This window comes from Schistocerca americana, chromosome 8, assembly GCF_021461395.2.
Source record: "Schistocerca americana isolate TAMUIC-IGC-003095 chromosome 8, iqSchAmer2.1, whole genome shotgun sequence".
Classification (NCBI taxonomy): Eukaryota; Metazoa; Arthropoda; class Insecta; order Orthoptera; family Acrididae; genus Schistocerca; species Schistocerca americana.
Genome location: NC_060126.1, coordinates 509,061,890 through 509,087,984, shown reverse-complemented (window position 1 = coordinate 509,087,984; position 26,095 = coordinate 509,061,890). Strand labels below are relative to the sequence as shown.

Here is a 26,095-nt window from a genome sequence, read left to right as displayed (position 1 = left end):
GTGTACCCTTGATGGCTGCACGACACAAAGTTTTACGCCTCGCCTGGCCCCTTGGACTGTTAATGACTGGAAACATGTTGCCTGGTCGAACGAGCCACGTTTCAAATTGTATCGAGCGGATGGACGTGTACAGGTATGGAGACAACCTCATGAATCCATGTCAGCAGGGGACTATTCATGCTGGTGGAGGAAGCCGAAAGGCTCGCGTTTTAGCTCACGCAGGCTGGCGTGAGGTCTGGAACAGGTCAAGGAAATTAGACTAGCAAAAAAGGACGTAGCTGTGGAATACTTAAATTTAATCCATAAATGGTGAACATCGCTCTTGACGGTACATGTTTTACAGCATCAATAGTAACTGGTAATGGCGCCTTGCTAGGTCGTAGCAAATGACGTAGCTGAAGGCTATGCTAACTATCGTCTCGGCAAATGAGAGCGTATTTTGTCAGTGAACCATCGCTAGCAAAGTCGGTTGTACAACTGGTGCGAGTGCTAGGAAGTCTCTCTAGACCTGCCGTGTGGCGGCGCTCGGTCTGCAATCGCTGACAGTGGCGATACGCGGGTCCGACGTATACTAACGGACCGCGGCCGATTTAAAGGCTACCACCTAGCAAGTGTGGTGTCTGGCGGTGACACCACATCCGCATCCTGTCTGATCACCTGCATCCATTCGTGTCCATTGTGCATTCCGACGGGACGGACTTGGGCAACTCCAACAGGACAATGCGACACCCCATACGTCCAGAATTGCTACAGAGTGGCTCCAGGAACACTCTTCTGAGTGCTGGCCACCAAACTTCCCAGACATGAACATTATTGATCATATCTGGGATGCCTTGCAACGTGCTGTTCAGAAGAGATCTCCACCCCCTCGTACTCTCACGGATTTATGTTCAGCGCTGCAGGATTCATGGTGCCAGTTCCCTCCAGCACTACCTCGGATGTTAGTCGAGTCCATTCCACGTCGTGTTGCGGCACTTCTGCGTGCTTGCGGGGGCCCTACACGATAGTAAGCAGGTGTACCAGTTTCTTAGGCTTTTCAGTGTAAAAGTAAGCTTCTGAAATATTCGGTTTCCATTACATTAGCATTAGTAAACTTGAGATTGTATTTTATCGTTTAGTTTATATTTACAGTCACATTTCTTTGGCCTGTTTCCCGCAATACTTTTATTTTCGCGTAACCTAGATTTGGGTTTACTGTCTCATTTTCTAATGAAAACCTGCGGTCGTTAGTGGAGCCGGTCTGCGTGCACGCCCAATATTACTCATCAGTGCTATTTGGTAGTGGTACCAGACACTTGAGAAATATTCTAGAGTGGCGAGTGGCTCGCAAGCGTGTTTTTGTGAGCAATCTCGTTCGTAGACTGGTTATATTTCTGGAGCATCGTGCCAATGAGCCGAAGCTTCCAACCTACGTTGGGGGCTACGAGATCATTTCATTTCGTATCCCAACTAATCGTCACACCCAAGTATTTGTATGAGTTGACCTTGGTGGTTACGACTTCTCGATACTGCTATCGTAGGATACTACGTTTTTCCTGTTTCGCAAAGAGCACAAATTTACATTTCCGAACATTTAAAGGAAACTTTCATTCCGTGCACCATTTCGATATTTCATCCACATTTGAATGTAAATCAGAGGAATTTTTTCAGGTAGTACCTCATCAAAGATAAGCAGCATTATATGCGAAGTCAGTGCAGTTCATGACTTACGTTAGTGGCTTGTAGAAAATAAACTAACGCCAAATCACAGCAAGACTCAGTTTTTACAGTTTCTAACACACGATTCAGCAAAACACGACATTTTAATTTCACAGAATGAGCATATGTTAGTGAAACGGAACAGTTCAAATTTCTAGCTGTTCAGATAAATAGCGAACTGTCGTGGAAAGCCCACGTTCAGGATCTTGTTCAAAGACTTAATGCTGCCACTTTTACTATTCGAACGGTGTTTGAACGAAAATTAGTCCACTTTGCTTATTTTCATTCGCTTATATCGTATGGTATTATATTTTGGGGTAACTCTTCGCATTCTCAAAGGATATTTCTGGCTCAGAAACGGGCAGTTCGGGCAGTAAGTGGTGTAATGTTACGAACCTCTTGCCGACCCCTGTTCTCTAGTCTGGGTATTCTGACATTGACCCCTCAGCATACAGGTTGCGCCATTTATACTGATCACCCTAAGTAACTATTTGCGCAGATGCAGATTACAAAATGTTTCAAGCAAATGTTCTTTAGTCGTCAGGGGGACATCAATCAGCATGATTGCCTTCGTTGTAGCTTTCTTTTTTAAAAAGATATGAACAGCGTTATGACTTTTTTAAATGGCACCCTGTATTTTTTATTCGGTAATTCATTTCCTCTCCTAAAGACCTATTCAGAAATGTATCACAGTGTACCATTCACTAAAGCACAACGTTATTAATTACATAACACAACATTGACGTTGGCGCTCCCAGTGTTTAGTGCAGGTACTGGGGGTAATGGAACACATCCATGTGCTGACGTTGACAGAGGAGAAATGTAAACATTAGTAGAATGCACACCCGTCATTCCGTCAACCATCGTCAGTTGAAGAGTTGTGTGAGTAGAATTTAAGCCAACGAAGAGAAGGTACAAATGCTACTCATCTATGGGGAATTGAAGTTAGCAGAACAGTAATTGCAGTACTGTTTTCTTACGTACGGGTACATTTAGTACAGTGGTTTAGTTCTTTTAAAGACTGCTGTGTAGAGTAGGGATACAGTAAAGGCTGTCCTTCCTACAAACTGCATCGGAGCTGTACAGAGAGCGATATCCTGACAAGAACCCACCTTCCCGACGAATGTTTTCTCGTCTTGTTGCGACGCTTCAGGAAACGGGAAGTTCCAACCCACGACAACGCAATAGTCGTAGCACTCGCACAGACGAAGCTGCCGAAGTTACTGTTCTCGCTTCCGTTGCTATGAATCCACATGTGAGCACACGACAGCTTGAACACGAGATTGGCATTCCTAAAGCCAGTGTACATCGTATTCTTACACGTCACTGGTCGCATCCATACCATGTACACCTCCATCAAGAACTGCATCGGAATGATTTCCAGAATCGTGTACCGTTCTGTCAGTGGGCACAGCAGCAAATCCTCGCCAACCCGAACTACTTCTCCAATGTTCTATTTACCGATGAATGTTCCTTCTCAAAGGACACGTAAATACAAGGAACATGCATTATCGGTCCAGCGACACCCCACGATGGCTTAGACAGGTGGAACATCAGCGTCAATGGAGAGTTAACGTCTGGTGTGGGATGCTTGGTACTACAATTATTGGCCCTTATTTCATCAATGTTAGTCTAAACGGCACAGCGTATGCCAACTTCCTCAGACGAATTCTTCCTCCTGTTCTCGATGAAGTGCCGCTAAGAACCAGAATACTTATGTGATATCAACACGATGGATGTCCAGCACATAATGCCTTGCGTGCACGTCGTGTTCTGAACCGAAGGTATCCTGCCAGATGGGTTGGTCGTGGAGGAACAGTTACTTGGCCTGCTAGGTCTCCTGATTTAAATCCTCTGGACCTTTTTCTTTGGGGATGCATTAAAGACGTTGTCTATCGCGATATTCCAACAACTCCAGAGGACAGTAGGAACGTATCGCTCTTCAGCAGCCAACACTGGAAGCAGTATAAATAATTCTCTCATTCAATGAGTGTGTAACGCCGGAAATGCATATCCTCCTATTTCCATCTATTGCACTGCAAATTTTTTTCCTTATTTTGTTACCTGAAGATATAACATTTCTGTGTCTTTTTATATTATAATTGTTTTACTATTTGTATATATATATATATATATATATATATATATATATATGCATTTATGTTGATTTGTTTTGTGAATATTATTTGTATTTATACGCTGGGTCTGGCCTAGGGAAAACTATGCTATCGAACGAATACATCGATAGGTCGTGTGGAGAACAAAAGTGTTTAGGATCTTTAGTAGTGTTAACTCTGTCGCGTGGAGCACGGGAAGAGGAGTCTGGCTGGAGGACTGCGGTTGAGCAGGTGTGTTGTGTGACGCTCCCGCGAGTTGCCGCGCTTTCGGGGTTTGGCAGCGTGTAATTGCGCTCGACTTGCGATGATAGTTTCTGACATGATGTCGCGGACGGGAAGCATTAGCTGGCGCACATCAAGAGCCCGTTTCGTCTGGTGACCGTGTCGAGAAGAAGGCGCGCCAACATCCAGCTTCTGCAACAGCGACGGCCGACAATGAGTGACTGTCGCCACCTCCTCGATCGGCGGCTTAAAACCTTCAATCAACCAACAAGGAAGACTGGAAGCACGTAAAGTTTTAGAACTGTATGGCAGTCCTCAGCTTTTAAAACTGTTCAAATCACAAAATTATAGCACCGTAGCATGAACCTTTGTTGCTCATTGTCCCAATTGCATTACCAAGCAGGGTCCCTTCCTTTTCCGGAATGAACCCGAGTGTCGTTGAAATTCAAACGCCAGCATCATTCGATTTCACTGCTTTAATTTCAAAGTTCAGTTAAGGTATTCATAGCTGGCTACAATATTTAGATTACACGTTCACAAATTAAGAGTGCGAGTTTTGTTACCGTATTTTAGCTTACCTGTGACTGCAGCTCAGCTTGGTACGTACTAAATTTTACTACTGTTAATTGTTCAGAATCATTTAATTCAAGTTCAAAGTTAAATCCCTTATTTCTAAATTGCGTAGATTCAAGTAGCTTTTGAAATGATTGTTGAGGTAGTCCAAGACTAACCGTATTTTACTGAATTTCGATGTGCTTCAGAAAGAAAGCTCACTATTAACTTCAGTCACTAAATTAACTTTCGATTTTCCCGTTTTATTAATTCTTTTGCTAAATTAAGCCAGAGTGTAGCGAAATTTATTACTTCTGACAAACTTTCAGTTTTCACACTGCACGTGTCAACCTTCAGTTGCCACGCTTCTAGTGCTAATTATATGTGTAATAACCTTTCTTTTTCAGTTACTATAGTAATTGTCCTTAGGACTGGCGACCGTAATTTTCCCCAAATCTCAAATATCTAATTACCGCTAGTTAATTGTTAACGTAACGGCCGCACATTTACTTTCTTTCTTAACTTTACCCCTTTTCAAAATTAATTTCCACCTGTTTCATTAGCATTTTTCCTTTAATTTAGATGTAACCCTTTCCTCCCTCTTTACCGACAGATTAACTTCGGTGACGATTGCTTTTTCCCAAATTTCCATTAGGTACACGCGGTTTAATTTTTCACTGTCATTAAGGTCGATAAGTGAGGGGAAGGTTACAAGTGCACCAGTGTATCGGTGTCCAGGGTCACCACTTTGAACACCTTTGAATGTTCTACACCTGGGCAATGGTACAGGAGAGTCAAAGTAAATTTTGTGTTATGATTTTACTTGGTTTTCATTTGTTTTCTGACAACTCCAGCAAGTGAACGAGTTTTTGATTCCGGGCTCAAAGTCAATGTTTGTTATGTAATTAGTAACTTTGTATTTCAGTGAGTGGTACACTATGATACATTTTTGAATAGGTCTTTAGGAGATTATATGAATTACCGAAAAAAAATACAGGGTGCCATTTAAAAAAGTCATACCGCTGTTCATATCTTTGTAAAAACAGAGCTACAACGAAGGGAATCATGCCGATTGATGTCCCCCTGACGGCTTAAGAATATTTGCTTGAAACTTTTTGTAATTTGCATCTGCACAAACAGTTATTTAGGGTGGTCAAGAGAAATGGGGCAGCCCGTATATGTATTATTTACTGTCGTTTCTTGTTAACGATATCCACTTATTCCCAAGAATTAGCAGCTTTCACTCAGTTAATTCTAGACAGAATTCCAATCTGCCATTTTGGATCGCACTTTCCTAACTCTTGTGCAGAAAGGTGTGCAGTACACTGCAGCACTCATCTTCAGTAAGGTAGCAGAAGAATTTAAAAATCTTAGCAGTAATCCACGCGCTTTATAATCGAAACTGAAGAGTGTCCTCATGGGTCACTCATTCTATTTTGTAGCGGAGTTGCTTGAAGAATTAAGCTGATTCCTATGTTATATTGTTGATGACGTTCACGTAAACTTAGGGGTTGACTTTTTTTGGGTTCATAAGCATTTTATTTTAGCTGTTGTTACTTTTATGTTGTAATTTCATGTACTGACACGTTCCATGACCTTGGAGGTTTGCTCCTCAATTTGGTTCTACGGAACTAGACGTGTAAATAAAATAAATAATACCATTAGTATTTTTGGCTAGGTCATTAACGTACAATATGAGCAGCAAGGAATCCAAAACACTTCCTTGGGGCACATCCGAGAAAACATGCTTTGTCTTGCCTACCAACAATAGGCCGTTTGCGGTCGTGTGCCTTGGTCGCATAGTTCCGTTTGTAGCTTCATTTCCCGTAAGGAGTAAGTATTAATACGTGCTAATGTTTACAGATATGAGAAAAATGTACACAACTTACTTGTGGAAGTTTCTTAGGGGGTCTGATGTGCATACCGGCGACCTCCACGGCGTTTGGTACGAACGGCCTCGCGTATTGGAAGCTGAAGTGCGAATTGAGCAGCAAGAGGGAAGTATTGCGCTCTAGTTCCGCTATAGGAGGCACCGTGATGTCTTTGATGTACTCCTTGACCACTCTGTCCATAGCTGGGAGATAAAAGAACTGGCGGTAAAGCCTGAAAAGCGATGCGGTGAAGACGTTGTTGGCACGCTGGAAGAGGTTCATGTTGCTGGTGTACGGTAGGCAGGTTTCAGGGACGTAGGCCAGCGGGTAGGGGTTCCCGACCATGTCGTTCATCCAGCTGGCTCCACCGCCTAAAGCGACCGCCTGCACGACTGGAGTCCCAAACTTGTGCGCGAAGGCGAGCAGACACTCGTTGAAGAACGTCTCCAGTATGACGAGGTCGAACTTCCGGTCCCGGGAGTCGATCAAGGTCCTCAAGGCTTCGTCTTCCATATACTTCCGACACTCGTCGGCAGAGCCGTAAAGCATAAACATGATTAGCAGAGCAGGCGGAAGCCTACCGAAGGAGAAAAAAGTGAATCCTGCAGAAAAGAGAGAGAGAGAGAAAAATTAGCATATTAGTATTCTGATTGTATCGACCCATCATAATAACGCAGTTCATGCAAAGTCTGAAGGAAAATAAGAGTTCAGTGTCCCGTCGATAGTAACGTTTCTAAGGACCGAGTGCTTGACGATATCTGGAAAGAAAATCGGACGCTGCTCCTTGGCTTCGCATGAACAGCTAATGTGTTAGCGTCACACAATATTAAGGAAACTGGAAAAGTCAGTGATAGCCGAACGAACGGACATAAGATCTCGTACGAAGATACGAATTTCTTCAAATGTTCAAATGTGTGTGAAATCTTATGGGACTTAACTGCTAAGGTCATCAGTCCCTAAGCTTACACCCTACTTAACCTAAATTGTCCTAAGGACAAACACACACACACCCATGCCCGAGGGACGAGTCGAACCTCCGCCGGGACCAGCCGCACAGTCCATGACTGCAGCGCCCAACACCGCTCGGCTAATCCCGCGCGGCCGAATTTCTTCACTTGTCCTCAGTCTTAATGAGGGCCTTACAGTGAAATTAACTGTAGAAATTCAGAGGTAGACTTATAAATATAACAAATGAAGTGGCTGCAATAGTAGGGGAGAACGTGCCACGCACAGACGTTCAGAGGAACCGAAATCTGCACGAGTTTGTCTGCGGAAAACGCAGAAAATCTAACCTACATGGTAGCGTGGCAATTTTAAACTTACTCACGAGTAGGGTGCGTGCACCATCGCACCATCTGTCCATTTCATAAAGATCGACCCCTGACTATTAAGTCATTAACGTACAATATGAGCAGCAAGGAATCCAAAACACTTCCTTGGGGCACTTCCGAGAAAACATGCTGTGTCTTGCCTACCAACAATAGGCCGGTTTAGGTCGTGTGCCTTGGTCGCATAGTTCCTTTTGTAGCGGCATTTCCCTAAGGAGTAAGTACACTATCGGCCAGACCATTACGACCACCGACCAACTACCAACACAGAACAGTCCAGGCGACAGCAGCGTCTCCTGGCGAGGAATGTCTTCTAGTTACATACACGCACGGTGCATGTAGTAACAGTGAGCGTGCTGTCCGTGTGTGGAATCGGGAAGGCGAGCCATTGGCCCGAAGGCTCGGCACGAGAGTTTCGGAAACTGCACGACTTGTCGGGTGTTCGAGGAGTGCCGTGGTGAGTGTCTTCAACAAGTTCCGAAATCACGGTGAAACCATGCCTACACGGCGTGGTATTGGGCGACCACCACTCTTTAGAGATGTCGGACGTCCTAGGCTGGGCAGACTGGTAAAACAGGACAGGCGGCGAACTGTGGCGGAACTAATACCGGACTTTAATGCTGGGCAGAGTACAAGTGTGTCTGAACACACAGCGCACCGAACACTCCTAACGATGGGTTTCCGCAGCCGACGACCCATGCATGAACCAATGTCAACACCACGATATCGGCAACTACGACTGAAATGGACAGGTGACCATCGGCACTGGACGTTGGCTCAGTGGCAGAGCGTTGCACGGTCTGATGACCCATGACACCTTCCTCATTGTGCCGACGGATGGGTGCGAATAGGCCTTCTTCCACGGAGACACCTGCTTGACATTTGTACTGCGGGACAGAGACAAGCTGGCGGCGGCTCCGTTATACTCTCGTTAGCATTCACGTGGGCATCCACGGGTCCAGTGGAGCTCATGCAAGGCAGCCAAGGACTATCGTAGACTGGCTGCAGACCACTTACAGTCCTTCAGGACGATCGTGTTTCCCGATGGCAGTGGCATTTTTCAGCAAGATAATGCGCCATGTCACAAATCCAGAAGTGTGAGGAACAATCCGTGAGCTGCAATTCAGACGCTGCCTCCCCCCCTCCCCCCCTCCCCCCCACAACTCGCCGCCAGATTTGAACCTGATCGAACAAATCTGGGATGTGACTGAAAGTGGCGTCAGAGCTCATCACGCCCCCCCTCCCCTCCACCCCCTCCCCACGAAATTTACGGTGATTAGGTGGCTTGTGTGTGCAGATGTCGTGACAACTCCCTCCAGCGATCTACGAAGTTCCCATTTTGCTTCCATGACACGACGCGTCGCCGCTGTTATCCATTTCGAAGGTGGGCATACCCGCTATTAAGTAAGCTTGTAACACCACAACTCTATGCATGATCATACATTTTCTACGTGTTTTGCGAAGTTTGCTGTATTACTTCTGCTGAATATTATTCTTGTAAATATGTTGTCAAGTTATAAATTCTGTTTGTTATTTAAAAAAGAGAATATGCATGGAATGTTAACATTTTGAAAGTAGACACGCTGGCCTAGTCAGGGAAAAAGCTATTGTCAAAGAGTGCAATCAATTGTAAAAGCATTATCGCTGGGCGTGCGAGCGCGCCAAAAATGTAGCAGTTGGGAGTCGCAAGGAAACGATTGGTGTCGTTGGTTGTGTGTATTCCACGGTGTGGCTGTGCAGAAGTGCGGAGACAGAAAGTCTGTTTCCGAAGTTCGGAGCAGTAAAAACTGAATTGGTTGTTTTGGCGGTTGTTTAATGCGGGCAAGCTATAGATTAATTGGACACAGTACAAATGCGGTAACAGTAATTCACATAACATCAAGAGTACTGAGGGCCCTTGTTATTGTCTATGGTATGGCAAGAAGATAGACCTGTGCCCTATTTACCGCTAAATGAAGTCACTCTGTAAACCAATGGCATCATGAAGAGAAGTAAGGTTTACACTTTTTATAGCTAGAATTGTAATAGACTGCCTAGTGTAGTTGGAATTTTATTGCTTAAATAACATTATTTTCGTGGATGTAACGTAAATAACTTTCCTAAGCCATTATCCAAGTAGTATCCACCCTATCCCTTTGTATGAACCGAGATAATCAGAAAATGAACTGAAATTGAAGTGAACATTAATTTATTAGACTATCAAAACATAATTTTTACAACTTTGGACTATTACGTGATAATTAAATCTTAGGCTGTAGTATGAATGATGTCAAAAATAGAAGATGCAAAAGCCAGTATTAATTCATTTGCTTCAAATAGAGCAACTTTCATAATAAAAAATTGGTAGTAAAACTTTACGGAATTTGGACACTGGATTTCACTGTCAAATCACAGTTCTAATTTATAACTTGTGGTATAATTTGTAACTTTTATTATAAAGAAATATCAAAGTAACTGCTAAATTCAAACAATGTTTCTCCTTTCTACAATTACGACATTGAGTATTACGGCGAGTAATGTAACAAAAAGTTTCTGTCCACATCCAGTAAACAATCTTACCTTAACTGATCTTTGAAAATTGATATGATATACTGTATGTGTTTGCTATTTGATTATTATTTGGCTACTGTGACGTGTGCTGTTAAGTTCTTGATAGTGTGCGTTAGGTACTGCCCACGCCAATAAATATTCTTACGTAAGATTGGTTACGAGTGTAAAGTTCAATTTCAATTTAATTATTCTTGTTCCGGTAAGGAACTGGCGACCGTTGGTTATTTCATTCACATATTTAGAAAACCTTTCTTCCAAATTTTCCACTAACTACTATTAATTAAAAAACTAGTTTATGTAATTAGAAATATATAAAGTTAACCGAACTTAGTTTCTTAACGTCATTGCTAAAATACTGAGCAGCGGCGATTCGGTTATAACTCCATCTACTTCCCTCCGTTTTGCATTGTTCTTCGGAGTAGATGCCTTTTCCCCACAGATTAGGGACTTTAGGTACATATAGAAGAGCCTAATTAGCCGGAGAGGTAGGAGGGTTATAGGCTATTGACCTGGATGATAAATGTGTTTTGGTTACATCGCATGACGAACATCAAAATGTTGTACCTTGACGGAATAGTGAATATGTATACTTTTACTTGTTCTGTGAGTATCACATTTTAGTCGAAAAGGGGGCGACATACGCAGTAACATTTAAGAGGTAGCGTGATTTTTCGAGCAATTTTTGGCTACTGTTAACTATGAAGAGACATCGAAGCCAGACCACAATTAGCAGAAAATATTCCTTTAACGGTTTAAAGATACTGCCACTCTCTCTGTACAGGCGGACGTTCGTTATTTTTTGATTGTTCGTTTGATCGCTATAACGTCAGGCGCAAAACGCTATGACTGAACTTACCGTTGTAGCTATTGCAACGGAGAAAGTATCGATGTACAGCTCGAACCGTCTTTTGTTACACTATGCGTCATTGCTAATGAGTACCCCTCGTGTTGTCAGTTAAGAGCTTGTACAGTAGTTGTTTTAGTACCAGGAATCCATGTGAAACTATGGCGGCGCGTAGCTGTTACACCAGCACGATGTCGTTTTCGACAGCGAAATGTGCACGAATCAACGCCCCGAGGAAAAAGGGGTGGTTTCATCGACGCCCTTTGTGCCACCGTCTGAGTGCTTTTCGTGTCAATTCTGAGTAGCGGTGTGTATCAACTGTTTTCCCGGGCCATCGGTTAGGAAACCGCGTGATATCGACGCTGTGTGTCACGGTTGTGAACTCCACTGTAGAGCTGTCGAAAGAAGGGATGAAACTTGGGTAAGAGGGGGTACGGCTACCGTCTCATCGTGTGACATGCCCACGATGGGCTTGGGCAGGATTGTGGTGAAATTTGGTGCCAATGTCAAATCACTGACCCACCTTATAGCTGACATGAACTTCTAAGCTGGGGCTTCCTTTTTCGCATTTGTCGACGCTTTGCTGTATGAAGCGTCATTGAGACCGATGGTGACGTCACAGGCCACCACGCTTTTGCGTCACTACAGGGGAAGGTTTATGGCACCTTGAAGCCAAATTTCAAACTTATGCGGCTCAGTGGCAGACATTTATGGGGTTCCGAAAAAGTGATACGTTTTTTATGCGCGATGTAGCTTTTTGCAGCTAAAGAATAGCGAACACATCGTCCCATTATTGTACCTGAAGACCGTGCACCAGGAAAAAACAGGGCGCGTCCTTATTTCAGTCAAAATATGAAGTCGTTTAACTTCTAAAAAATGTTTGAATGTGTGTGAATTTATAAGGGACCAAAGTGCTGAGGTCATCGGTCCCTAGACGTGCACACTACTTTGTAAGTAGGCTGTTTCAGTGTTGCCAACTCTAAAAAACCCAAGTCGCTAGATTCAATATCAAAAGTCGCTAGAAAGTCGCTAAAACTGATTTTACTAGGGGTGTACTGAAAATTTCGTGCTTCGAATGGTGCATGGTGCAATAAGCCAGTGCGGTGGGGGGGGGGGGGGGGGGGGGGGGTAATAAAATTTTAATAAAAATGTCTCATACGTAATTGCTATATTGTCTTAATTAAATGTTCAATCCCACGTCTGGCCATCCTGATTTAGGTTTTCTGTGATTTCCCTAAATCGCTCCAAGCAAATGCCAGGATGGTTCATTTGAAAGGGCACGGCCGGCTTCCTTCCCCGTCCTTCCCTATTCCGAATGACCTCGCAGTTTGCTCTCTTCCCCCAAACAATCCAATCCAATCTTAATTAAATGACGCATCGCTTGCAACAACATACATATAAAATACGCTAACGTTTAATTAAACATGTTATCATAATTGACGCAACACATATGTTGTTGACTCAATCACAGTAGTCAAATATACTAGAAATATACAACTATATTTGTAACAAAAGAAAGCAAGAACTCAAAATGGGTTACAAAATATATACATACCGGTATGAAAGCTATTCATCGTCGTCACTCAGAAGATCGAATAACTCTTCTGTGTCATGCTCTGACAGAACTGTAGTTGATGTAGAGGGTTGAACGTCGCTCAAAAGATGATGTTGCAGTTCGACTGGTTTTGTCGCAAAAGAGTAACTTCTGTTCGTTCCAATAAGCTCCAATACGTCTGACGGTATTTCACAAGATGCATAATCTTTATTTTCTTTGTTCAGCTGGTCTCTCAATATGATCAAAGCATTAATTGTCTTTAACGATAATCTGTTACGTTGTTTAGTTTTTATAATGTTCATAGAGCTGAATATTCTTTCCACTTCTGCATTGGAATGCGGTAGGCATAGCACAGTCATTGCTAGCTGTGAAATCAAAGGAAAAGGATTCTCCCCTGCGGCATTTTTATACTGCAAAACCTCACTCCAAAATCGAACAGTGTTGGCAGTGTTATTCCCCCTAATGAAGTTGATATTATGCAATTCTTGCACCATACGGTCTATGAAATCGCCACTAAAACCCAATTCTTTGGCTACATCCGCTACAGCATTATTTTTATTCACTTTTACTGTTTCTTCAACATTCAGCATTGACATTTTTTTCAGGATCGTAACGTTACTTGGCAGTCTTTGTTGAATTCTTTAATGAGTTTCAGACTAAACTGAATGCATCTCTTCTTCAAATAAACTTTATTTTCTTCAGACAAACTTGACTCTGACAATTTCAGTTCAAACATAAAACAAAGGTTCTGATTCGCGTGTTGTCAACAAATCAACAGTTGGAAAAACTATGTTTTGTCCGAGTGACTGCATGAGAAATACAGGTGTATCAGGTAATTTAGTGGGGTCATTGTCTTCTCCTTCAAAAGCTTTTACTGCTATTTGTACGTCTTTTAAAGCATGTTTAAGGTAAAACATGTAAAGATGATTTGAGTCTTCACAATACATCTTGTACAAAAGATCGGAAGTGTAACAATTGTCTTGAACCATGGCAAGTGAAAAATTTAGCTTTTGTTCTTCCCACTGCTCCAGAATTCTTCGTGTTGCTGGTTCAATTGAAAGCCAACGTGTTGCACAGACCTTCAAAATTTTTAGTGGCTGTTTTCCACAATTTATTGACTCATAAACCTTTTTATATTCCTCTTGTGTTTTGGGTGAAATGGAGAACCAATTGTAGGTTTCCCGTACAAGAAACTCTATGTTTCTAGGTATGGTATTCACCGAGGCGTGCGAAACTGCAAGCTGAAGAGGGTGACAAATGCAACGGATCAATACCAAATGCTTCAAACCATATTCTCTCTTGAGTTGTTCGAAAAGCCCATCGTTTATTCCAACCATTGCAGAAGCATTATCTGTGCCAATTCCTACCACATTAGCGATTGGAAGTTTGAAATCTTTCAAAGAATTCACAAGAACAGCAGCCAGATTTCTTGCATCTGCAGTTTCTACTACAGCGAGTTTGAGAATTGCTGATCTAATGGTTTGATTGTTTACACTATAGTACCGTATAACGGTACCTAGCATTTTAGATATTGATACATCTGTAGATTCATCTATTAGTACACTGTATTTTTGGTTACCTATATCTTCAACCAACGATTCTATAAAATATGGAGCCAAAACTTCAATTATAACGTTAGTGCACTTTGTACGATGTAATTGCATGTTTTTAGCGCCCTCATCAACGGAAAACACCTTCTTGCACAGTATTCCTAAATGATCTACAGCTAAAATAGAACAATGTTCAACAGTAAATAAAGAAAGGGTGCCTTCTGCTCTGCTTGCTATTCTAACTGTAGTTTTCGGAACAATTTTCACAGGTAAGGTGGTTTGTGTTTTTTTTTTAAGTCAATTTTTTGTTTCTGCTTAATAGTTTTCGAAAGCTTTCTAATATCACACAATTTAGCATAAAACTCTGTTGCACATACTTGACATCTTGCCTTGGATAAGTCTCCAACGACTGGTTTCAGCCACCCATTGAATTCAAGTTCTGCTTCCCACGCATCCCGATATTTCTGAGTGTACTGGTTCTTCTCCTGCGGTAAATCCATTATGTAAGCCACCACAACATAAGTTTCATCAATTTATAATCACTGAAAATACATTAAAACTCAGGCGAACTAGAGGTCATGAAACAATCAACTCACTCGGTAACTCGATATCAGTCTTATTGTTCATTGTTTAAAACGTAATAATGTCTGAGATACCCCCACCGAATTGTTCTTGCGTTACCACTGTGCATGTGCTAATAATTTAACTGCGAGTTAACATTTCGAAAAATTAGAGGTTGCTGGACAGAAATGTATTTTATTATACTTAATATTACGTATGTTATTTGTCAATTCGAAAAATAAAGGGAGTTCAAAAGTTGAGGAATTATAGATCGATACGTTATCGACGATAACAGGCTAGTGGGTAATGAATAATGAGTTGTTCTATAGTCAAGGTTTTCTTACTCTGTACGCAGTTCCCACATCCAGGTTTACTAAATGCTGAACAATGCTACATGATCTGCTAAGAACTTAATTTAACTTAGTAAATCAAGAACAAATTTAGTAAAGTACCTATTCTATGGTTAAAATTTTAGTTTTGTTAATGAAAACACTGGCCCAAAATAGTTTTGATTTGTACTTCAAAAGTCGTCAGTACTCCAAAAGTCGCCAGATAAGTAGCTAAATAATTTTTGTAGCTAAAAAGTTTTTTTTTTTTTTTTTGTCGCTAAGACGAAGGCAAAAGTCGCCATTTCTAGCGACAAAGTCGCTAAATTGGCAACACTGGGCTGTTTAGGTTTTATGTTGGTAACGCCACGTAGCGCTCTGTATGAAAATCACTGGCTGTGCTGTGTGCAGTCTGTGGCTGGTTGGCATTGTTGGAATACTCGCTATCGTAGTATTGGGCAGTTGGATGTGAACATCGCGTTGCGTTGCGCAGTTGTCGGCTCACCTCCAACTGCCCAACACTACAATAGCGAGTATTCCAACAATGCCAACCATCCACAGGCTGCACACAGCACAGCCAGTGATGTTCATACAGAGCGCTACGTGGCGTTACCAACATAAAACCTAAATAGCCTACTTACAACTTAACGAACCCAAACTGCCTAATGCTAAGAACAACACACACACACACCCATGTCCGAGGAAGGACTCGAACCTCCGGCGGGAGGGGCCGCGCAGTCCGTGTAATTTCTAAACAGGCCTACGTTCTAAACGTTGTAACTACTCCGAAAGCAGTAATCGGATTCTAAAGAGTGAAACGACTTTCAGTTTCTCTCCTGAAGGATTGCAGTACTAGGAGCATAAATTACTCCAGTTGCCCTCGAATAAGCAAAATTGATACCGAGATGTCTGTAATTAATGTAACTACACTGAAGCGCCAAACAAACTGGTATAGGCTTGCGTATCAAATACAGAGTTATGTAAACAGGCAGAATACGCCGCTACGGTCAGCAACGCATATATAAGGCAAGTGTCTGGTGCAGTTGTTAGAACGGTTACTGCTGCTACAATGCCAGACCATCAGGATTTAAGTGAGTTTGAACGTGGTGTTGTAGTTGGCGCATGAGGAATGGAACACAGCGTCTCCGAGGTAGCCATGAATTGGAGAGACTTTCCTGTACGACCATTTAACGAGTGTACCGTGAATATCAAGAATCCGGTAAAACATCAAATCTCCGACATCGCTGCGGCCGGAAAAAGATCCTGGAAGAACGGTATCAACAAAAATTGTTCAATGTGACAGAACTGCAGCCCTTCCGCAGATTGCCGTATATTTCAATGCTGGGCAACCAACAAGTGTCAGCGTGCGAACCAGTCAACAAAACATCATCGACATGGGCTTTCGGATTCGAAGACCCACTCGTGTATCCTTGATGACTATACGACACATAGCTTTACGATTCGCCTGGACCCGACAACACCGACATTGGACTGTTGGTGACTGGAAACATGTCATCTAGTCGGGCCAGTGTCGTTTCAAATTCTATCGAGCGGATGGACGTGTACGGGTGTGTAGACATCCTCATGAATCCACGGACCCTGCATGTCGGCAGGGGACTGTTCGAGTTGGTGGAGGCTCTGTAATGGTGTGGGGCGCGTGCAGTTGGAGTGATGTGTGACCCCTTATACGTCTAGATACGACTCTGACAGGTGACACGTACGTAACCATCCTGTCTGATCACCTGCACCCATTCGTGTCCGTTGTGCATTCCGACGGACTTGGGCAATCCCCACACGTCCATAATTGCTACAGAGTGGCTCCACGAACATTCTTCCGAGTTTAAACACTTATGCTGACCACCAACCTTCCCAGACATGAACGTTATTTAGCATATCTGGTATACCTTGCAACGTGCTGTTCAGACGAGATCTTACGTATTTATGTTCAGCCCTGCAGGATTTGTGCTGTCAGTTCCCTCCAGCACTAATTCAGACATTAGTCGAGTCTATGCCACGTCGTGCTACGGCACTTCTGCATGCTCGCGGTCTCTCTACACGATATTAAGCAGGTGTACCAGTTTCTTTCGTTCTTCAGTGTACGAAAAGAAATAGTGTGTCATTTAAACAGGACTTTTTGACAGTTAGATCTGAGTGTAAACAGAATTATGGCGTCTTTACCGGTTCCGGCATAACACTGCCGGGCAAAAAAAGTGGAACATCCACATGACACGGTCGAGTGCCAGTGTAACTTGGTACAGGTACTCACCATCCGCGGGTGTGTCAGTGGTGGTCTGTGACAAGCAGAACGGCCACCAGACTGCATCACTGTTGTTCTTCTTTAGTGTCGATACAGGCCTGCTAGGGCGTATAAAGGGCGTGAGCAGCGCCAGATGTCGAGTGATCGCTGAGAAAGGCGCGGGGATGCCACGTAGCGTCTGAGACAGCGTTATGAGCACCTGAGTGACTCTGAAAGGTACCCCCATATCGGTCGTCCGCCGGTCGAACCGACAGTATTTAGATTTGTGGGGCATACAACTGTGACTGGTCCGTTAGTCCAGGAGTTTGGTGTTTTTACCTGGAAAGTTTTCCCAGAGTCTTAAAAATTGATATTATTGTAGATTTTGACGTACTCTTTCCAAATTTTCGCTTTGGTAACTTATAAACTGAAGAGGCAAGGAAACTGGTACACCTGCCTAATATCGTGTAGGGCCCCCGCGAGCACGCAGAAGTGCCGCAGCAGGACTTGGTATGGACTCGACTTGTGTCTGAAGGCGGAGGTAACTGAGTCTATGAACCCTGCGGGGCTGTCCACAAATCCACAAGAGTACGAGAGGTTGGAAATCTCTTCTGAACAGCACGTTGCAAAGCATCCCAGATATGCTCAATAATGTTCATGTCTAGTTAGTATGGTGGCCAGTAGAGTGTTCCTGGAGCCACTGTGTAGCAATTCTGGACGTGTAGCGTGTCGCATTGTCCTGCTGCAACTGGCCAAGTTCGTCGGAATGCACAATGGACACGAACGGGTGCAGGTGATCAGACAGGATGCTTACGTACGTGTCACCTGTCAGAGTCGTATCTATACGTATCAGGGATTCCATACCATTCCAAATGCACTCCTCCCACGCCAGTACCGAGCTTGAACCAGCTTGAAGAGTGACCTGCTGACATGCAGGGTCCATGGATTCATGAGGTTGTGTCCGTACCCATACACGTCCACTCGACACAATTTGAAACGAGACTCGGCCGACCAGGTAACAAGCTTCCAGTCACCAACAGTCCAATGTCGGTGTTGACAGACCCAGGCCAAGCTTAAAGCTTCTTGTCGTGCAGTCATCGAGGGGACAAGAGTGGACCTTCGGCTCGGAAACCCCATATCGATGGTGTTTCGTTGAATGGTTCGCACGCTAACAGTTGCTGGTGGCCCAGCATTGAAATCTGCAACAATTTGCGGAAGGGTTGCACTTCTGTCACAATGAACAATTATTTTCATTCGTCGTTGCTCCCGTTCTTGCAGGATCTTTTTCAGGCCGCAGCGATGTCGGAAATTTGATGTTTTACCGGATTCCTGATATTCACGGTACACTCGTGAAATTGTCGTACAGGGAATTCCGCACTTTATGGCTACCTCGGAGATGCTGCGTCCCATCGCTCGCGCACTGGCTATAACACCATGTTCAAACTCACTTAAATCTTGATAAGCTGCCATTTTAGCAGCAGTAACCGTTGTAACAACTGCGGCAGACACTTAATGTCTTAGATAGGCGTTGCCGGTCATAGCACCGTATTCTGCCTCTTTGCATATCTTTGTATCTGATTTCGCATGCCTATACCGATTTCTTTGGCACTTCAGTGTATAATCAGTATTACAGTCTCATAAAATAACGATAATACTCATAGCCTGAAAAATTTAGTTTTCTGCCCGAAACACTATCGAACCGTTTGTTTTTACCCCTCAGAAAATATAATTTTACCCCTCTGGGGGCAATCATACCCATGTTGGGAAGCGCTGAGCTATGCAGTACAGTGATAAGGATTCGGATCTCTTGTCGATTACACTCTTGAAAAATGGTTCAAAATGGCTCTGAGCACTATGGGACTCAACTGCTGTGGTCATAAGTCCCCTAGAACTTAGAACTACTTAAACCTAACTAACCTAAGGACAGCACACAACACCCAGCCATCACGAGGCAGAGAAAATCCCTGACCCCGCCGGGAATCGAACCCGGGAACCCGGGCGTGGGAAGCGAGAACGCTACCGCACGACCACGAGATGCGGGCTTTACACTCTTGACTCGCGTGGAATCTCCATTATCACACTTCACTAACCGGCTCTCTTGTACGAAATTATGTGGCATACATTTCGGTTTACAGTGGTTACTGCCCAAGGCGACGTCCTGCCTTCCACTAATCGCCTATGCTAATCGTCATTACTCGGCTGTACAAAAGTCTTATGGCTACTTTGCAGGCCTGTGTTGTATACGAGTACTAGATAGCATTACGAAGGAAAAGCATGGGAGTGGTGGGTCTCACGTATTACACATCAGCAGACAAGTGATACAGGGCCGCCAGCTAGAAAACGGGTTTAATGGGGAGCTGTTGCCAATTACTCTCTAGATTACAGGTCAGAAGAGGAAGGAAATTCACGTACCTCCAAGATCAAAAACAGGGTCGGCCATTTTGAGAAGCTCCCAGTTCTCGTGTTCCTCCTTGAAGGGGGTCACCACGGTGAGGTGGTGGCCCCTCCTGCCCAGCTCCACCAGCATCTCTCGAAAGACGATCCAGTGGCTTTTGCCACCCATGGGAAATAAGGCCAGGATGTTGGCGCCATTCGATGGCAGCACAAAGCAGCACGCCAGAGTAGCCGAGACCAACAGAGCCACACCCTGTAACGACAAGATCAGCAGGTGGCAACCACTTCTGCACCTGTACTCTCCAAACAGCCTTAAGTGCCTGCTCCACAATGTACCCCAAACACATACTTGTCTGGACACACATTAATGGACATTACACTGAGGTTACAGAAGTCATGGGATACCTCCTAATATAATGCCAGACTTCGTTTTGCCTGGTGTAGTACATGCAGCTCGACATGGCATGGACTCAGCAAGTCTTTGGAGATCCACTGCAGAACTATTGAGCCACGCTGCCTCGATAGCCGTCCACAATTCCGAAAGTGTTGCCACTGCAGGAATATGTTCGTGAACTGACCTCTCGATTGGGCCTCCTATGTGTTCGATCGGATTCATGTTGGACGATCTGGGTGGTCAAATCATTCACCCAAACTGTCCACAATCTGTTTCAAATCAATCGTAAACAACTGTGGTTCAAAAAAATGGTTCAAATGGCTCTGAGCACTATGGGACTTAACATCTATGGTCATCAGTCCCCTAGAACTTAGAACTACTTAAACCTAACTAACCTAAGGACAGCACACAACACCCAGTCATCACGAGGCAGAGAAAATCCCTTACCCCGCCGGGAATCGAACCCGGGAACCCGGGCGCGGGAAGCGAGAACGCTACCGCACGACCACGAGCTGCGAACGTAAACAACTGTGGCCCAGATACATGGTGCATTGTCGTCCATAAAAATTCCATCATTGTTTGGGAATATGTTGTTGTTGTTGTTGTGCTCTTCAGTCCTGAGACTGATTTGATGCAGCTCTCCATGCTACTCCATCCTGTGCAAGCTTCTTCATCTCCCAGTATCTACTGCAACCTACATCCTTCTGAATCTGCTTAGTGTATTCATCTCTTGGTCTCCCTCTACGATTTTTACCCTCCACACTGCCCTCCTATACTAAACTGGTGATCCCTTGATGCCTCAGAACATGTCCTACCAACCGATCCCTTCTTCTAGTCGAGTTGTGCCACAAACTCCTCTTCTCCCCAATCCTATTCAATACCTCCTCATTAGTTATGTGATCTACCCATCTAATCTTCAGCGTTCTTCTGTAGCACCACACTTCGAAACCTTCTATTCTCTTCTTGTCTAAACTATTTATCGTCCATGTTTCCCTTCCATACATGGCTACACTCCATACAAATACTTTCAGAAACGACTTCCTGACATTTAAATCTATTCTCGATGTTAACAAATTTCTGTTCTTCAGAAACGCTTTCCTTGCCATTGCCAGTCTACATTTTATATCCTCTCTACTTCGACCATCATCAGTTATTTTGCTCCCCAAATAGCAAAACTCCTTTACTACTTTAAGTGTCTCATTTCCTAATCTAATTCCCTCACCATCACCCGATTTAATTCGACTACATTCCATTATCCTCGTTTTGCTTTTGTTAGTGTTGCAAGGCTAGATCAGTCAATCATCCAGACTGTTGCCCCTGCAACTACTGAAAAGGCTGCTGCCCGTCTTCAGAAACCATATGTTTGTCTGGCCTCTCAACAGATACCCCTCCGTTGTGGTTGCACCTACGGTACGGCTATCTGTATCGCTGAGGCACGCAAGCCTCCCCACCAACGGCAAGGTCTATAGTTCATGGGGTGGTTGGGAATATAAAGTGCATGAATGGCTGCAAATAGTCTGCAAGCAGTCGAAAATAACCATTTCCAGTGAATGACCCAGTCCAGTCCATTAAACACAGTCCACAACTTGTGGAACCACCACCAGCTTGCACAGTGCTGTGAGTTAACGAGCATTACGCTCTGATTTAAGTATATGACCAAAAGAGTCAGCCTACAGGAGCTGTGAAACAAACCCTGTCATTCAGGACCGTGTGCCAGAAAGGGCGCAGATTCACCACGAGTTGGGGAAACTCACAGCTGTCTATTGTCTACTGAGGCCTAAGCAATGTTGTGTGCGAGTGAGACAAACGAGAACCTACGTCATAGAGAAACCCAGGAAAAGGCTTTTGTGGTTAAGGAGACGTAGCAGTGTTAAATATGGCGGTCCTAAGATCGGCCATAAAGGGAAACATGTATGAAAACTATTTAATTCTGTAGTAATGCAGGGAATCCAGCCACAGTAATTTTAATCTGCCATCCTCCTTTAATTTTCATGGTGGTTCCAATAAAACTTGAATATTGATCATATATATAATAGTTTAGGATTTCCTGTTAAAATTAAATTAACAAGTTTTGTAAGAAAGACCTGAATCCTAAAATCTGAACGCTTTGTTCGATCTTAACGATCGACATTTCATATAGAAGCGCATCATTAAAATGACAAACGTAGTAAATATCAACTCTGTAACTTTATTTGTTTAAGAGATATAGTAAATTTAAATTATCAGTATTTACAGTTAAGCATCATATCATCGTTTCCTCCACTCAAAACACAGTGAATGATGACAGCATGACACCTTATTCAGTCATTAGGTAATAGAATACTTGTTCTAAGGTTTAGTGCATAATAGTTACTTTAGTTCTTTATTTATTTATCAGAAAGCACATTGGTGCAAGGCTACTGGCCGTGACATTCAAAGTTTAGAAGGATATTATATTGGTTTTACGTAAAAGAATTTAACGTTTATTGTCTAAAGGATATCATTGTTACTTTATTTAGAACGTGAAAGTGGTCAAGCTTTGACAATGAAAAGTAATGTAGAATAAGCTGTAGCCAATCAGATGGACGGCTTCAGGAAAGGGAACTGCCCTGGTCAGTTGAGTGACGATATTCGGCTCGCGCGGAAAAACCGGCCGGAGACAGGCAGAGAGGGGCAGTTCTGGTCGAGACACCAAAGGGGACGGTTCGGCTGGAGATAACAAAAAGAGACAGTGCTGGCGGAGACGCGGAAGCGGACTGTCGGTGTTTAGGTTGCTGAGAGATGAAACGACTTAGAAAATTTCGCGTTGTGTGGCATCGCGGGACTTAGTCTCAGAGCGGTGAGCAGCCGCACGCCTGGTGTGAACTCTAACTTTTCGCGAAGATAACGAGGTGGGACATTGACTTATTTCGCGATGAGATTGTGAATGATCGAACTGTATGAAATGGATATGCGCTCGAGTGTGGCAGTAACTCTAAACACTATCACTTCCGCCGGCCGGGGTGGCCGAGCGGTTGTAGGCTCTACAGTCTGGAACCGCATGACCGCCACGGTCGCAGGTTCGAATCCTGCCTCGGGCATGGATGTTTGTGATGTCCTTAGATTAGTTAAGTTTAAGTAGTTCTAAGTTCTAGGGGACTGGTGACCTCAGAAGTTAAGTCCCATAGTGCTCAGAGCCTCTGTCACTTGCGCTATTAGTTTGCTTCCTGAATAAACATTATTCTAACCAAATCGCAACTGTGTGGTCTACATCATTTATGGGTCGTTAATTTAGTTCCCGATATTATTATTACTGTCAAGTTATTTATGTTGTATGTTATATATAGAGGGGTCCAAAAAAAGTATCCACTGTTTAAAAGTCGATAACTGGCAAACTAATTGACGGACTTGTCTCATCTTTGGTAGTGTAATAGTTTGTAGTTCCGGCAATCGCCACACAAGCGTTGTATTGCGTTGTTTTGTTTTGTCAGATGACAGTCGCCAGATAGTCAGTGTTTTGTTCTTAGTTACACCTAATTACTCGAGTAAACATAGCTGGCGCAAGGCTTACATTCGATGAAAGGAAGTCAGTTTTGAAGTGGTATTTTAAGTACGAAAACATTAATGAGGTTCAACGGTAATGGCGAAATGAATATCAAACAGAGCCACCGACACGTTTAACGATTCGTCGCATCCGAGACAAATTTGAAGCCTAAGGCTGTGTTAAAGATGTACACAAACAACCATCTGGACGACCTGTAACAGTAACAAGTCCAGCTAACTCCCGTCGTGTGTTACAACAATTCACTCGCTCACCATGGTAGTCTGTGAGACATTGTGCCCGCGAAACTGGAGTGAGTCGCTCAAGTGTTCGGCGTAGAATGGAGTACTGTGAGTGGTTTAATAACATGGTGCGCAACGATGAAGAGTTTGCAGAGATGATTGTGTGGTCTGACGAGGCACAGTTCAAACTCAGTGGTACAGTAAATCGCCACAATTGCATCCACTGGGCCGCCGTAAATCCGAACGTCGATGTAGACAAAACCGTCAATTTGCCAGGAGTAAATGTGTGGTGTGGGTTTTCTTACAGGGGCCATTCTTCTTTGACGGCACTGTTACCGGTGAGGTGTACCTTCAGAAGCTTCAGACATCCATTTTACCTGCCATCCGAGACTTGTATGGAGACAGAAGAGTTTACTTTCAACAAGATGGTGCCCCAGCCCACTACCAAAATCGTTTTAGGGCGTATCTCGACGAAAATCTACCAGGAATATGGATGGGCCGCAGAGGTGCTGTGGAGTATCCACCACGTTCCCCAGACATAGCTCCTCTAGACTTTTACCTGTGGGGAACACTAAAGGACGTCGTTTATCGACGAACGCCACGCACATTGGATGAACTTTGAGAATTTTGCACGGATATTTAGATGTCCATTGTAATGGCGAAATGAATAAAAGGACGGCGGTATTGAACAACTTCTCCTAAACTGTATGTTAAAAAAAAGAGACTGCAGTAAAATAACGATTTTTCCCATGATAGCGAATATGTGTTGCGTAAAGACCTTCAGTGCGTAGAATGTGGTATCACCCATTGACATCACCCGGAGGGCGTCAAAGTTGGCAAAGGAGTTGCAAGTTTCTGTCAGATGCCGATAGCTGTCGTGCAGAGTCGGTGGACCCAATGGCGCGCGCCTGCTGAGCCACATCCCCAGGACTCCGTACCACGAGCGGCCCCTGCCACTGTGATATGTTGTTGTTGTGGTCTTCAGTCCTGAGACTGGTTTGATGCACCTCTCCGTGCTACCCTACCCTGTGCAAGCATCTTCATCTCCCAATACTTTTTGCAACCTACATCCTTCTGAATCTGCGCAGTGCATTCATCTCTTGGTCTCCCTCTACGATCTTTACCCTCCACGCTGCCCTCCAATGCGAAATTTGTGATCCCTTGATGCCTCAGAACATGTCCTACCAACCGGTCCCTTCTTCTAGTCAAGTTGTGCCACAAACTCCTCTTCTCCCCAATTCTGTTCAGTACCTCATCATTAGTTATGTGATGTACCCATCTAATCTTCAGCGTTCTTCTGTAGCACCACATTTCGAAAGCTTCTATTCTCTTCTTGTCCAAACTATTTATCGTCCATGTTTCACTTCCATACATGGCTACACTCCATACAAATACTTTCAGAAACGACTTCCTGACACTTAAATCTATACTCGATGTTAACAGATTTCTCTTCTTCAGAAACGCTTTCCTTGCCATTGCCAGCCTACATTTTATATCTTCTCTACTTCGACCATCATCAATTATTTTGCCCCCCAATTAGCAAAACCCCTTTACAACTTTAAGTGTCTCATTTCCCAATGTAATTCCCTCAGCACCACCCGACTTAATTCGACTACATTCCATTATCCTCGTTTTGCTTTTCTTGATGTTCATCTTATATCGCCGGCCGCAGTGGCCGAGCGGTTCTAGGCGGTACAGTCTGGAAACGTGCGACCGCTACCGTCGCAGGTTCGAATCCTGCCTCGGACATGGATGTGTGTGATGTCCTTAGGTTAGTTAGGTTTAATTATTTCTTAGTTCTAGGGTACTGATGACCACAGCAGTAAAGTCCCATAGTGCTCATAGCCATTTGCATTTTTTTTTTATTTCGACCTCTTACGCCACTCTCAAGGGACAGATCACTATGAAGTTTGCCGATCCATAATCGTTCCTTTTCGGAGGACTCTGGCCTCGTGTCAACCTCGCTTTCATACTCCATATGCATATTAAGGGTAGATCACGTAACTAATGAGGAAGTATTGAATAGAATTGGGGAGAAGAGAAGTTTGTGGCACAACTTGATTAGAAGAAGGGATCGGTTGGTAGGACATGTTCTGAGGGATCAAGGGATCACCAATTTAGTATTGGAGGGCAGCGTAGTGGGTAAAAATCGCAGA

General features: G+C 43.8%; 1 protein-coding gene across 1 annotated transcript in view; it reads right to left on the bottom strand.

Moving 5' to 3' along the window:
- The window catches only part of LOC124544701 (UDP-glucosyltransferase 2-like), a 73,762-nt gene that overhangs the window by 35,866 nt on the left and 11,801 nt on the right, over positions 1 to 26,095 (bottom strand). The window contains exons 2-3 of the mRNA XM_047123340.1: positions 19,823 to 20,057; positions 6,479 to 7,062 (exon numbers count right to left, since the gene is read on the bottom strand). Of these exons, the coding sequence (XP_046979296.1) occupies positions 6,479 to 7,062; positions 19,823 to 20,057 (819 nt within the window). The remainder of the gene's footprint in view (positions 1 to 6,478; positions 7,063 to 19,822; positions 20,058 to 26,095) is intronic.